This window comes from Macaca mulatta, chromosome 7 (assembly GCF_049350105.2).
Source record: "Macaca mulatta isolate MMU2019108-1 chromosome 7, T2T-MMU8v2.0, whole genome shotgun sequence".
Lineage (NCBI taxonomy): Eukaryota > Metazoa > Chordata > Mammalia > Primates > Cercopithecidae > Macaca > Macaca mulatta.
In genome coordinates, this window is record NC_133412.1 from 44587522 (window position 1) to 44602805 (window position 15284).

Consider the following 15284-nt stretch of genomic DNA (forward strand, 5'->3'; position numbering starts at 1 on the left):
GAACATCTACCTCACCAACCATTGTTAAGATTGAATCAGAGGCAGGCGGGCTACCTGGAAGAAAGCAATTAATAAATGAGGATTGTGTCATCCTTGTCTCTTGAGGGACGGGAAGAAGAGAGTGAAACCTAAGACCACAGCGGCAGCGCATTAACAGGAGGACCAGCAAGCAACGGAAGTCAGGTTGACAAGCCTCAGTTGGGTTTCAGGGATTCTCCTTTTCAGGCGGGTATTTAGGAAGAGAAGGTGAGGAGCACAACGCCCTTCTGCAGCAGCAGCTGCGGACTGGCTTGTGGGAGGCGGTTCTCTGGGGCAAAGCAAGGGCCCCTGCCGCTTCTGGGCTGACTTTGTGGATTCCGCCACACCTCACAGGGCTTTGTAACTCCCCACCCACTTGAGGGTTTGCAGATAACTTTTTTTTTTTTTTTTTAAACAAAGCGGGGGTGGGGGGTGGGGGATTCCTGCTGTTAAAAACAAACAAAGGGCTTAGACACCGGCTAGTCAACTGCGGGAGGCAGCAGCAAGAGAAAGGCCAAGGGGCCTGGAGTAGCTCCTTAAAGCCGCCGAGGGCCCTGCGGCCAGACGCCCCTGAATTCTTTTGGTGGGGTGAAAAGCCCCGGAGCTCCCCAATGTGCCAGTTGGTTTGTTGTTGTTTTGCTTTTTTTGAATACACAAACTCTCCGAATACTCTTGTCTTGCCCCACTTTTTTGTGAGTTCATTGCTCTGGAAACAAAACTCTTCCATTTACTGGGAATTATCAAATTTCCGATCTTTCTCTATCAGGAGATCCAGCAACACCGTGTTATGTAAATTTCTTCCAAAGATAAATTCGAAAGCACCTCCATTCATTCCTTCAAGAACTCAACAGATGTCCTTGAGGCTCATTTTCTGCCGGGCACTCAGTTCAGAAGGCTCAAAGGATCCCTGGCTCCAGCCATTGTCCAGGTTGTCACTGGTGTCCCCAGCTCTCCATTTCTGAGGACCCACTTCTCCCCCCCCCACACCCTCCTCCGCACACTTTCCCAAGGCTCTCGGCCGGTGTGATCTCACCAACGAGAGAATAAAAACAGCCCAGGGGCGCGGGCGCGGGCGCGGGCGCCGGCCAAGAGCCTTGACGGGGATCAGCCAGCGCGAGGCCAAGTGCGGGCCCCAACTTCCTGGGCCCGGGCCTTCCGCGCGCCCCCTCTCGGGCTCGGGTCCTCTCCAGGGTTCACTCCCGTCCGGACGGCGCTTACTTGCTGCGAGTCCAACCCTCTCCGGCCCGCAACTCCAACCGAGCCGCACAAGTGTGGACTCCGAGAGCGGACGCCTCGGGCCGCGCTCAGCCCTCCCGCCCGAGGCCCCTCTCGCCGCGCGTTTCCCAGGACTTCCTCCCCGCGCCCGCCCGACTTCAGGTCGGGGCCGCGCGGGGTCCCGCGCGCTCCAGCCAGGACTGCCGCCGCCCGCGTTGCCCACGTGGGCGTGCTGGGCACGGGGTGGTGGCCGGCCGGCCGGCCGGCCGCCCTCCCCGGAGCAGGGGGCGGGCAGGGCGCCCGCGGGAGGAGGTGGCGGGGCGCAGGGGAGGAGGCGGAGAGCCCCGGCGGCGAGGGGGCGGTGACAGCGCTTGGAAAGGAGGCTGCACGCGGATTTGCATGAAACACAGACTGGGAGCGGGCGGGAGCGGGAGCGCGGCGCACGCCCCGGGCCGGCCCAGCCAGCGAGCGAGCTAGCGGCGAGCCGGGAGGAGGAGGGTGGCGAGGCGGCGAGGCAGCAGAGGCGGAGGGATCTGCGCATCAAAGCTAGCAAGGCGAGCGAAGTTTGGCCGGGGGTTGGACTTTCCTTCCCGGAGGCGGCACCCAAACAGCTACCCCGTGCGGAAACCCAAACTTCTGCTGCCACTTGGAGTCTCGCGGCCGCCGCCTCCGCCCCGCGTTCGGGGCCTTCCCAACCCGGCACCGCTGCCGTCCGCCCGCCCGGCCGCCCTTCTCTTCGCCGTGGGAGCCGCTCCGGGCGCAGGGCCGCGCGCCGAGCCCCGCAGGCTGCAGCGCCGCGGCCCGGCCCGGCGCCCCAGCAACTTCGCCGAGAGTTGAGGCGAAGTTTGGGCGACCGCGGCAGGCCACGGCCGAGCTCCCCTCTGCGCCCCCGGCGTTCCGTCGAGCCCAGCCCCGCCGGGGGCGCTCCTCGCCGCCCGCGCGCCCTCCCCAGCCATGTCGTCCATCCTGCCTTTCACTCCCCCGATCGTGAAGCGCCTGCTGGGCTGGAAGAAGGGTGAGCAGAACGGGCAGGAGGAGAAATGGTGCGAGAAGGCGGTCAAGAGCCTGGTCAAGAAACTCAAGAAGACGGGGCAGCTGGACGAGCTGGAGAAGGCCATCACCACGCAGAACGCCAACACCAAGTGCATCACCATCCCCAGGTGGGGGCCCGCCCGGGGGACCCGGGGACACGCCGACCCGGCCCCCTGGCACTGCGGGGCCGACCCATTGGGGTTGGAGATGGGAAGAGGGAGAGAGAGGGAGTGAGACTGTGTGGGTGCGTGTGTGTGAGAGTGGGAGCTAGAGCGCGGGCAGGAAGGGGGTGGGGGGACCCCAAACAAAACCATCTCTGCATTTGCAAAGATCAGAGCCCGAGGCTTCCACACGGTACTCTGGCTTCCAGACCTCACATTCCCTTTCCACCTCCGGGAGGGGAGAGCGGGTTGTTGCGGGACTCGGCCGCCCCCACCCTGGGGAGCTGGGGCTGGAAGTTGAGGCCCGCTTTGTTCGGCTCCGCGGGCCGGAGCCCCTCCTCCGCCGCCGCCGCCTCCCGCCCCCGCGGCCCGCGCTCGTGGAGGTGGTGGTGTCTTTGCGTTTCTTTTCTTCAGTCCGGTCTCCCCACTTTCCTCTACAGGAATGCGGTCCGTACAGCTGGGGCTGTGGGTGAGGAGCGGGAGCCTCGTGATTGACAGATTCCTTCTTCGTTCTTTCTTTGCCTTCGGGATTAGCATTTTTATCGAGTATTTTTAGACTCGGTTGTGCCAGTCTCCCGCCCCCTGAGCACGCACGCACTTTGGTTGCAGTGCAATGCTCTGACTTCCAAATGGGAGAGACAAGTGGCAGAAAATAGGGTCTTCTCCCCCACCTCCCACTCCCCATCCCGACTCTTTTGCCCTCCTTTTGGTCCAAGAGATTTTGAGTCCGTGCAGAATGAGGGAGAGGGGCGGGCTGGAACCGGGCAGATAACAAAACACACCCCAAAGTGGGCCTCGCATCGGCCCTCGCATTCCTGTAGAGCCCTCCTTCCCAAAGCGCGCTGCCATCTGTCTGCATCTCCTTTATCCTTCCTGTTGCGCGCTAGCTAGGTCGGGCGGGAGCCCACAGATGGCTGATAGAAAGGGTCAGTGACTTCTCTCCACTCCCCCAGGGCCTTCCTTAGCTTAGCTGTGCCTGGCTGGGAATTGGGGGTGGGGATACCTTGACTTCCTGTCTCTACCTCTCAGCCTCCTTTGATTCTGAATCAAGGGAGAGAGTGTGTGTGTTGGGGGCTGGCTGTTTTGGGGGTCCCAGGCTGCAGAGGAATGAGTAGAAAGCACCAGGGACTGTAAGCCAAAAAAGGGATTGTCATCCCTGCCCCTGGGCCAGGGTGGACTCCATCCTTGGCCACCTGCTTGGGGCAGTTGTACAAGGGCTGCCAGGCGAGTCAGGCAGGCACAAAGCAACATCTGTCCACGGGAACCCAGGGCAGGCCTCCCCTGGAAATAAATGCCACATATGGTGGGAGTGCAGACTTAAATTTTTTTTTTTTTTTTTTGACTGGGTGGATCCAGTCAATAAAGGGGGAGGGAAGGCGGTGTGCTGTCTGGGGAAGTCCCTGGCCGTGTGATCGGGAGCCAGAATTGACTTCAGAGGAGGTGGTGTGATGTGATGGTCAGAGAGACCTGGGATTTGGTTCCAGCTCTGGTTCTTAATTCTTCTGTATTCCTTCGGTGGGGGTGGAGAGGGTAGAGTGGGTGAATATGCTACTTCTCTGTCTGGGGAGGGGTCTGTCAAACCTACCTTCCTCTTATCTGCCTGGGTGCATTGAAGACAAGTGCTTTATGCATTGAAACAGGAAAAAAAATGGTATCAATTATAAAACAGGCAGCTGTGAAAAGTGTTTCACGGTTTACAAAGCACTTTCACATGGTTTTCTGAGGTCCTCAAAACAAGATAGAAAGCAAGCAAGCAAGCAACCAGCCCTGGAAAGTAGATAAGGTTGTTAGGCTTAAGATTATCACGTTTTTAAAGCAGAGGAAACTTTAAAAGAGAGAGGTGAAAAGGCTTGAGTTGTAGACGTGGGATTCTGACAGAATGTGCTCTTTCTGCTGACCCATGCTGCTTTATACTTTGAAGATCCTGAATACATTCTTTGCTGAATGCTAAAACTGTGTTAGCTTGGGGAGGGCCCTGTGGATGTTTGTATGTGCGGTTGCTTCTTTAATCTTTGGGCTGGTGATCGCTTGGCAGAGAGGCCCTGCTTTCCCTTGCCTTGGTAGGAGTTTGTCCTCTGTGGGGCCATACCTTTGGCCTGCCTTTTCCTCTTCCAAAGTCCTGCTGAGACTTTGGAAGCCTAAGACATGTGAACGCTTTGGATGATTCTGAGGGTTCAAGCCAACCTGCCCTGTGGCCTTCTCGTGACTTTGTTAGGACTGAGGCATCTTCTGCCTGCCTGGATAGGACTGAATGCAAAAGCAGATTTTTTTTTTTTCATCTTTTTTTTCAGTTAGGGAAACCCAGTTGCTTGGGTGGATCCAGACAAAATGGATTTTCATCCTTGGATTTTGTGCCCACGCCTCTGGGTCACCTTGTGTCCCTTGGCAACAGCTGCTGCTGTTTTGGTCGTGGGCAGAAAACTAAAGGCCACGTCTTGGGGAGGTGGCTGGTTTGGCCTTATGCTGGTGATATCGATGTGTCTGCTAAGCCCCATAGATTGCAGTGTTGCTTGTCAAATTGTCTGCTTTCACCACAACTGCCTTTTAGTTTGGAAAGTAGAGAAAGGAAAGCGTTTAACTTAGTCATTCCCCCTGTGTGTGGGGGGTTGGTCACTGGATGCTTAAAAACACTCTGCAAGATCTGGACTCTGGGGTTTAAGGAGCCCTCAGTCTAAGGAGATTAAGCCAAGTGTGTTTTGGCTAATATATAATCACGAGCTGCAACAGCAATATTTGGCAATTAGAGCTGTATACTGGGGACTTCCAGACCACAGGCTTGCTTCTCTGTGACACCAGCTCTAATTTGTTTCAATTATCAGGGGAGCTGGAGTGATACACACTTACCGACATCAAGAAGGTAAAAGAGATTGGTGCCGAGGAAGTGGTAAGAGCTTCATTTAGATACACCAACAAAGGGGCTGTCAGGATACTCTGAGGTCTGGCAGGATTGACAGAATTTACACAAGTTTTGTAACAGCCTCTCATGGCTCACCTGCTTGAGTACCTGAGTAAAGCTGCAGGTATCTTCCTTGCCAGTGTATGAGAATGGAATCAAAGCATTTGCCACTGAATGAGAGTTGGTGTGTGAGCGTTATATGAGGAATAAGGAGCTCGGCACACTTAAAACTTAGTTTTCTGGTAGACACTGGTAGCTTGTGCTTCCACCAGGGAATCCATGCCTTGGCCTCGTTGTTGGGAGCTAGACCAAGCTTAAAGCATTGCTTGTTCGGAAGGGAATTTGGGCTTTCATGTGTCAGAGCACCCAGTCCAGTGGAAAATTGGAGGATTGAAGCAAACGCTAGATCTGACACACCGCATCTGCTCCCTCCCTGTGAATCTGATCTTTTTGTTTCGGAAGCAGATTCTTGCCCTGTTGCCCAGGCTGGAGTGCAGTGGCCTGATCTTAGCTTACTGCAACCTCTGCCTCCTGGTTCAAGCGATTCTCGTGCCTCAGCCTCCCGAGTAGCTGGGATTACAGGTGCCTGCCACCACGTCCAGCTAATTTTTGTATTTTTAGTAGAGATGGGGTTTCACCATGTTGGTCAGCCTGGTCTTGAACTCCTGACCTTGTGATCTGCCCACCTTGGCCTCCCAAAGTGCTGGGATTACAGGTGTGAGCCACCACGCCCCACCGAATCTGATCTTTTACTGTTGCCTCCTCTTATTATCTCCTTGAATTTTGCCAGGGTACTCTCACTTTGAGAAGGGAAAAAGATCCTAATCTTTAACATTCTTTTTCCAGATTTCTGGGGATAGACCTATTACCAAGGCTGTAGAGGCCTCCCTCTTCTCAGCTGCAGCTTAGAGCACCATGTGGCCCATTGGAAGCAAGCCCCCTTCCAGCTGCTAGGGAGGTAGTCCCTTGTCTCTGCTCTTGTTAACTTTGATTAGGGGAGCTCCACGTAGGGCCTGAGAAGAGGAGGTGCCTGCAGGACAATAGGTAGCTGATGAGGGAACTGACTCAGCTGCAGCTGAACCTAGGAGCCACTTGATGTTCCCTGGGAACATTTAGAACCTTGGAACATGCTGCTTGCACCTGGGAGTGGAATGTTTGCAGACAGCCCCTCTGTTGAGAATTGCCAGTCAAATGTTACAGGGCTGGATTGTGTTGATTTATTGATATTTATTGGACCCCTCCCATGTCTGAGTCAGTTTTTTAGGTACCAGAGGAGGATATAGAGACACGTTTGAAAAGTTCCCTGCCTGTGAGGAGCTTACACATCAGTAAGGGAAACATTAATAGGGCATTATTTGAGTACCTAACTGCTATCTCTTTCTCATTCCCAGTTACCAGTCGAAATATGAGATCTAGTATGGATGATTTTTGATGGGGCCGGGCGTTGATGTGCCTTTTAAATATTGTAGAAGTCACTATGTTCGAAAATAAAATAATGACAGGCATCTGTTTTCTCTGGGAAAAAAACACAAGATTCAGGTCCTGTACCTACCGTTCTACTACCTGCAAGGATTTGGGAATCCACTTAAGTTTCACAGCTTTTATGTTTGCACCTGTAAAGTCAGGATGAGATAAGTCCTGTGGAAGTGTTTTGTGAACCAGAGAACTTGACAGGTATGTTACGTTTAGCCTTCGTTCTGCATCATTCATTCATTATTGAATTATTCAGTCCTTGATTGAGCATGTACTACAATGACCCCAGAAGGGTCCCTGTACTCCAAGAGCTCCCTGTCTAGAGCGGGAGACAGACTTGCTCAAAGGTGTAGCATGAGCTGCGGCTGAGGAATGTACTAAGTACCAGCAATATGGAAACACAGTTAATTCTGTGAGAGGAGGTATAGACAGGAGGAGAACCCATGAGAGGTGGAAAACTAAGAAGGGGACAAGAGTTATCCAAGTGAAGGTTTTTGGACTGCAGTATGATGTTGGGAACTTTTTGATACATGGGGATAGTTCCCTACAAGAATGAGGACATCTTTATCCTCTGTCTTTTACTAAACTGTGTGCTGCTATAAATATGTTACCTTGTAACTGGCACTGAATGGCCAGTGACTTGGGTGCCATATTTTACTCCACTGTAAACCATTTTCTCTTTGAAGTAAAAAGTAATTTGGTACTGCAAACCTGAAATTCAGGTTTCCTTGGTGGGAACAGGGACTTCAGATATATCAGCTCAGAATATGACAGGGAGTGTTAATAAAAAGTGGACAACTTGGCCGGGCACGGTGGCTCACGCCTGTAATCCCAGCACTTTAGGAGGCTGAGGCAGGCGGATCACAAGGTCAGGAGATCACGACCATTCTGGCTAACATGGTGAAACCCCATCTCTACTAAAAATACAAAAAAATTAGCCGGCCATGGTGGCGGGCGCCTGTAAGTCCCAGCTACTCAGGAGGCTGAGGCAGGAGAATCACCTGAACCTGGGAGGTGGAGGTTGCACCATTGTACTCCAGCCTGGGTGACAGAGCGAGACTCCGTCTCAAAATAAATAAACAAATAAATAAATAAATAAAAAGTGGACAACTTGCAGATGGTTGCGTTGAAATTCAGAGCTTCAGTGTGATCTAGCTTCTTGTTTCTCTAGTTAACAGTTGCTGAGAATAAATCCTAGATACCCGAGTTTCTGAATGAACATCGGCGCTTTTAGTGGTGTGTTTTTAAAAAAGTCTTTGCAAGGGCAAAGTTTTAAATTACAATTTTAATAACAGAAAAAAGTCTATGAATACCGTCGCATTTAATTCTGATGAGAAATGCAAGAAGTTGATTAAATTGATAGAATTTGTTTCAGGCTTATCACATCAGGAATCCAGTTAAATGAGTTAAAAAATAAATATTGGTTTAATAATGTAGACATGTGATTGCTGTATTATTATAATGGAAATAAAATTAACACAATTTAGTGAACTGAGCGACCATTAATTTTTACTTGTTAATTTATTAGGAGATTTTAATGCCATTTGATGCACAGTACAGCCATTATTCTGCATGAGCTCCTTAATGAAATAAATAGGACCAAGCAGGGCTTGCTTTAAATTGAAATCAGCTTTCATTCCCGTTAACCTTATTCTCCCACCTTCGTCCACCTCTTCTTCAGCTTCCTGTAATTGCAATTAAGTTCTCTAAGGTTGGAATGCAGCTTTCTTAATCAGCAAGTCTCATCAATAGTCCTAATTGACTTTTGCCCTTTTCTCCTTTAACATGTTGACTGATTAAAACAAAAGCAAAACTAAAGGAAGACTCCATTCCCTCCCCCAAATCCACATCTCATAGAGTTGGTTGGCTGGCAAGAGGACTGCCCAAGAAGGCTGCTCGTGATGGCAGCCTGCTGAATATACAGGGGATGGGAGATTCACCAGCCATGTGCACACGTGAATGGCTGGTGCAGTGTTGGATGGGACTAGCTCCTCCCTAAGGAGGGGTAGGACCTTCTGTTGGCCTCTGACAAGTCCCTGAGCTATGGAACCTTCAGTCTTCCCATCTTCAAGCACAATGGTTCCTGGAAACAGTGGGAAGTTGCCATCCTAAGTTCATGCTACAGAAGTTTTGGTTTCTAATTTTACTCTATTCTAAGTTTTAGAACAGAGGCCATTCCAAGAGAACGTGTCCAGTTCCTTTTTATGCCTGCCTTTAATGCTCCTACCAGGTGCTGATTTCTGTGCCAGGTAATGGGGACAAAATAGTGAATAAGGCAGATACTGTCCCTGGCGGCTCCTGTAGCTTCTAGTCCACTGGCTGTGAAACACAGGCTCTTTGGAGTTGTAAGAATGCTGTATGTGTTCACTCTTTAGCTAATTTGTAAGTACTGTTTTTTGGTGCCAAACAAACCGAGTCCTCCAAGCTCTGCAGTTTATTGACTTGACAAGGATCTCTCTCTCTCTCTCTCTGTATAACATTATCCTTTGTTTCGACTTAATTAACAGTTGGAGAAATAAACAAATCTATAGCACGAGTCATACTATCCACTGTTGGTTATCTAAGCCCTTCCTATAAACAGCACCCTGCCACAGTGGCAACTGCTGTAGAATGTTTTGACAGAGACTCAGTTTAAAATGAAAACACAGTAGAAGGCTATTAATTAAGAAGTTTGGCTAATTCTGGACTAGGCGAAAGTTTGTTTAGCAGGCCTTTTTGCCCCATAAATGCTGTCAAAGAAAAATTACTAATAAACAAGGGTTTGGGGATTATTTTGGAGGTAGGAGTCAGCAGACCTGGGTAGGTTCTAGACATGGCTCTGTTTCTGATTAGCTGTGTGACCTGGGACAAGTTACCTTACTTCTTTGGGCCTCAAATGTTCTTAACTGGAAAATAGGCTAGATAAGCTCTATTGGAGGGCCTTTCTAACTTGGAATTGTATTCCTACAAGCATTTTATTTTATTTTATTTTATTTTTTGAGATGGAGTTTTGCTCTTGTTGCCCAGGCTGAAGTGCAATGGCGCAGTCTTGCCTCACTGCAACCTCCGTCTCCCAGGTTCAAGTGATTCTCCTGCCTCATCCTTCTGAGTAGCTGGGATTACAGGCATGTGCCACCATACCCGGCTAATTTTCTATTTTCATTAGAGACCAGTTTCGCCATGTTGGCCAGGCTGGTCTCCAACTCCTGGCCTCGAGTGATCTGCCCGCTTCGGCCTCCGAAAGTGCTGGGATTCCAGGCGTGAGCCACTGCGCCTGGCCACATACAAACATTTTAGAAGCTCCCATTTGCACGCATCTAGTTCATCAGTGAATGACAGATCTTTGATTATCAATGTTCCAAGACTCTGTCAGCCTGGTGTCAACTAATTTACATAAGTGGAATAATAAAATTGTAATTCAGCCTTTAATTTTGGTGATTTCCCTCCCTCTTCCTTTCCTCTTCCTTACTCTGTGAGTCTGAATCAGTGAAATTTAACTACAAAGGAATGTAAAAATAATGCTAGGATGAAGACGTGGAGGCTGTGCCTCTTGAAATGCAGTGAACAGTTTTTCTTCTTTTGTTGCTATTTTTGACTATTCTAAGAACAGGAAGTTTACTTAAACTAATGACCACAGATGCCTAAAAATGGTTAAATGTAAGAGGTAGGCATTATAGAGGATACCTGTGGAAAATGTTTGCTCATATGTCAAAGTTTACCCAGGAAGCTTCCTTTATTTATTTGCAAGCATCTATATAAAGAAAGGCTGCACTTGATTGCGTAAGCATGAGCCTTTTGTTAGGCAGCGTGGATGTTGCAAGTTTAAACCCCAACTAGGAAATGAAAAGTGAGTTTCCACCTAAATAGTTCTTTTTCAGTATCACATGGCTCTCCCAGCTTACATCTGGCAAGTTTTTCTCTTGAGTGCTTTGCGGGTATTTAGGACTCCAGTATTGTATTGTTTGTTTCTTGCTTGCTTGCTTTTTTTTTTTTTTTTTTTTTTGACAGTCTCGCTCTGTCGCCCAGGCTTGAGTTCAGTGGCACGATCTTAGCTCACTGCAGTTCCAGGTTCAAGCATTTCTCCTGCCTCAGCCTCCTGAGTAGCTGGGACTACAGGCGCCCGCCACCACGCCCGGCTAATTTTTGTATTTTTAGTAGAGCTGGGTTAAGACTCCAGTTTGTTTAAGAAACACTGTGTATGACTTTGCCTTTGAAACCTACAGATTATAAATCTGGTCCCTTTTGTGGCTAAGTGTTGCATCACAAACTGCCAAGCCAAGTTGTAGCTCTGAGATGTCACCAATTTTTTTTTTTCTTTTCAACTGGACTTTTGAAAATAGTGATGCTTTTTGGGTGTGTGTTTTTTAAAGGTCTGTTTTTACGCTGTCACAGCTCAAAAATGCCAAAAGGCATTTTTTCCTTAAAAAATCACCTCTGGGCTAAGCCCAAATGTGGAGTAATGAATCCAGAAAGGACTTTTTGAGTAGTTACAAGTGGCTGAAAGCAGGCACTGGTGATGGAAATTGGATTTTTCCTTTTGCTTCAAATCTTCCTGGTTGTAAACTTTTTCTTACTCTTACTGAAGTCAGACTCAAGGTGGGTCTAATTTCTCCTAGTCCATGGGAGGGCAGAGTGAATTACTGTTTGGTGTGCCACCCCTTTACATTTTGTGTGTGGCTGTCTCTACCCAAACAGGTTCTTCACATATTACCTGGGGAGCAGGAGCGGGGGGGACAGGAAGAGCACAGTTAGGCAGAAAGAGCAAAGCCTCTCAGGTCTGATGGATCTGGGTTTGAGTCTGACAGTTATCAGCTATGTGGTGACCTTGGGTACTTTGCTTCAACTTACTGAGCCCCAGTTTCTGCATCTGTAAAATGAGGATGAAACTACCTACTTCATAGAAATCAACCCAAGTGGCCGGGCACGGTGGCTCATGCCTATAATCCCAGCACTTTGGGAAGCCAAGGTGGCTGGATCACCTGAGGTCAATAGTTTGAGACCAGCCTGACCAATATGGTGAAACCTTGTCTCTACTAAAACTACAAAAATTAGTTGGGCGTGGTAGCGGGTGACTGTAATTTCACTACTCAGGAGGCTAAGACAAGAGAATTGTTGGAATCTGGGAGCGGGAAGTTGCAGTGAGCCAAGATTGTACCACTGTACTCTAGCCAGGGCAACAGAGTGAGACTCCGTCTCAAAAAAAAAAAAAAAGAAATCAACCCAAATGAGATAAGATGTATCAAGTACTTTGCCAGTATCCATCACAGTACACAGTAGGTGCTCAGTAAACACTCATTTTCCCTTTCAGAGGGGAAATTTGGCAGATGGTGTCCATCGACTCCAATAGGTGATCCCCTTCCCGCCCCGACACCCTTGCTCGCAGGGCATTCTCCTTTGGAGAGTCTCGGTTGATATAGTAAAAGGATCTACTTCAATACACACGGAGAACATACAGACATGCCACTTGTTGATGTAAGGCTTGGCAGGCTATTGAAAGAGAAACAATTCATATTCTTAGGTGGTTGTGCCCTCCCCCCTCACCTTCTCTATCATTATTTTTAAAAATTCGTTTGGTGGACCAAAAATAATAGTACTAAAAACAAACTGATGAATCAGGTCTCCTGGGGTGGGGGATGGGTAAGATCCTGAAGCAGAAACGCAGTGACTCACGCGCCTGTCACTGATAGTTGCCCGTAAGTGCATGGAAGTGCATGATGTTTATTGTTGCTGGTGTTTTTTTGAGGCCCAAGTTGGAAGGCACTTCCGGCTCTCCCTCAAGTACTAGCTTACTGGTTAGCTTGGCTGTTGAGTGAGAATGGTCAGGTCCAGAAACTCATGGCTCTGAAATGACCCAGATGTGGTGGCTGTACCCTTGACTGCCCTCAGATACGTGCAAGAGGGAGCTCACGTTTAAAGAGTCATGCTTTGGCGTTCCACCTGGCTGTGCTCCTCTTGTTGGGGCAAGGAGACTGTAGGGCCAAGGGACAGGCCCATCTAGAGCCAGCACTTCCTTTTTCCAGATCCTGCTCAGAGGCCTGGCCCTGCAGTTCCCTGCCCCAGTGTCTTGAGCCTGTTTCCAAGTCCTGGGTAGGTCTCTTCCGCAGGTCTGTTACTTGAGGGCAGACTGTGTTAGCCATGGACAACACATGTACCCGCGGGCCCAGTGGCTGGGCAAGGGGTGCAGGGGTATGAAGGAATTGGCTAGAGCTTGGACTTGTGACCTGGGGACTCAATGTGGGTGTGCACCAGGCCTCTCAAAGTTATGGGTGGTGCTAGGGGTGGGCTGAGATCTGGGGCTGGGTCTCTCTGAGCTTCCACATTCCATTGTGAAACCAAGGGGTCAGGGAATCCTAAACTCAAACCTGGACTTATTAAAGTATTGGTCGAGGTAGGATGATAGAAAGCGTGCTGTGTAATCATTTGTTACCTTGATTTCTGTCTTTAAATACTACATATGGTGTGTAGGCCATCCTATGTATTCTTGCTTTGTAGGGACAGGCCTTTCTTTCTTTCTTTCTTTCTTTTCTCTCCTTTCTTTTCCTTTTCTTTTCTTTCTTTTATTTTTGCACCATCCGCTCAGTTGCGTGGCCACAACTGAATCCCAGCCCAGGTGGCACCATTATATTGGTAGGATTTTGGAGATGTTCGCAGGAATTGATTTCCCTCACCCTGAACCCAGGTCAGAATGAATTTAATGTAGATGAGGGAGAAGGTGCTACATATTGTAGCTGCTCATTCAAAAAGTGGAGCAGAGAACTGAACCACTGAATGTGCATTTGTTTGCTGGAAATCTTTATTAAGCACCAGAGATACAGAGATGAAATCGTGTCTCTGAACTGCTCAGAGGCAAAAAGGGACACCAGTAACCACAGTTATGGTGGGTTCATGGAAGAGACACTAGAGTGAAGGTCAAACGAAATGTTTGGGAGCCCAGAGGAAGAGCAGATCTATTTCTGCAGGCTTCACAGAGGAGGCATGCTCAAATGGGGCCTTGACGGATGGATAGGAGTGTAGGAGTGGGGTGGGAGGCAGCACAGATCACAGACCAGAATGTGGAAGGGCCTGCTGTCTAGGGAAGGCAAGACAGTTTAGGGTGGCCAGAATGTGGATGAGGGAGTGGCCAGAGAGGAGCTGGAGAAGGATGTTGTCAAGGGCTTTGGTTTGTCAAACTTGGTACTTTGTGTTTGGACCTTGCTCTGTAAGCGTCCAGGAGATTTTAAAGCAGGGAAGTGGCATGGTAAAAGCCACCATTCTATCGTTTCTTATTTCATTTCCTCCTCTTACCCAGTGGCTGTTAACAGCAGGTTTTCTGCCCGAGTTATCCAGGTCAGAGTCATAATCCTTTACAGTACCATGTGAACAGCTTTAGGCTATGTCTGGACCAGGTTGAAAACAGTGTTTTGTTCACTGTCAGGAGAGAAGACATGTTGTTCAGCCAGGAGGGCTCAGGGAGCCCAGGCGTTCAGGTAATTAGCCAGTGAGTCATGCCAGCCTTTTGATATGGATTCCTTGGGAAACTAAGTGGGGTGTTAGTGGGCTCCATGCAGATGCCTGGTCTACCCAAGCACAGGCCCCCCAGTGCGTCTGCTGGGTCTTCCCTGTGCCTGACACAGTGCCTTCATATGGACTGTCTCTGGTCAGTGTTTTTAATTTGTTGATGATCGTCGAGGCTAGGCTTTCCAATTCCACACCACACTGCAATCAGTGAAACTACCTAAATTCTGTACTGCACATCCATAGCATGATGTAAGTTTATTACAAACAGATTATATTCCTTAATAAGAGAGTAAAATAGCATCTTTAAATCAGTATTCTTCGTTCATTTTATCATTGAGAGATTGGGTATGATTTACCTCTCCTCTATAGGGTCAACTTGGTGGTGGTGGTGGTTTACGTTGCTGGGTTTTTAAAAGATTGAGTTTCATGTCCAAGGACTGATTCTAGTTCATGGGCTGTTTTTGAAAACACTGCTAGAAACCTGTCACTGAAGGCAAGACCAGGGGCCGCCTGTTGCTGCGGAGTGCCGTGGGTTCAAATCCCTGCTCCCCAGCTTACTGCAGTGGTGACTGTGGACATGTCGTTTAACTTCTTTGAACCTCCTTTTTCTCATCAGTAAAATGGGAAAAACAATGACCTCCCTCAGGAGGGACGTTATTAAAGTTATGTATTTAGATCGGATTAGATTTATTTTAGATTAAAAGCTTCTTGCAAGCTGTGAATTGTTTTGCGATGTCTCATATTCTTTCTTTCTTTCTTTCTTTTTTTTTTTTTGAGATGGAGTTTCGCTCTTGTTGCCCAGGCTGGAGTGCAAAGGCATGACTGTGGCTCACGGCAACCTCCGCTTCCCGGATTCAGGCGAGTCTCCTGTCTCAGCCTCCCGGGTAGCTGGGATTACAGGCATTCACCACCATGCCCGGCTAATTTTGTATTTTTAGTAAAGATGGGGTTTCTCCATATTGGTCAGGCTGGTCTCGAACTCCTGACCTCAGGTGATCTGCCCGCGTCGGCCT

General features: G+C 49.1%; 1 protein-coding gene across 8 annotated transcripts in view; it reads left to right on the top strand.

Moving 5' to 3' along the window:
• Nucleotides 1–1634: 1634 nt before the first annotated feature.
• SMAD3 (SMAD family member 3) overlaps nt 1635–15284 on the top strand; it is a 131221-nt gene continuing 117571 nt past the window's right edge. For 5 of the 8 annotated variants that reach the window (XM_077938334.1, XM_077938348.1, XM_077938341.1 and 2 more), the window contains exon 1: nt 1635–2393. Coding sequence is in view for 2 of the 8 variants with exons in the window: in XM_028850434.2 (XP_028706267.1) it covers nt 2188–2393 (206 nt within the window). In the remaining 6 variants the exon portion in view is untranslated. 8 annotated transcript variants of the gene reach the window in all.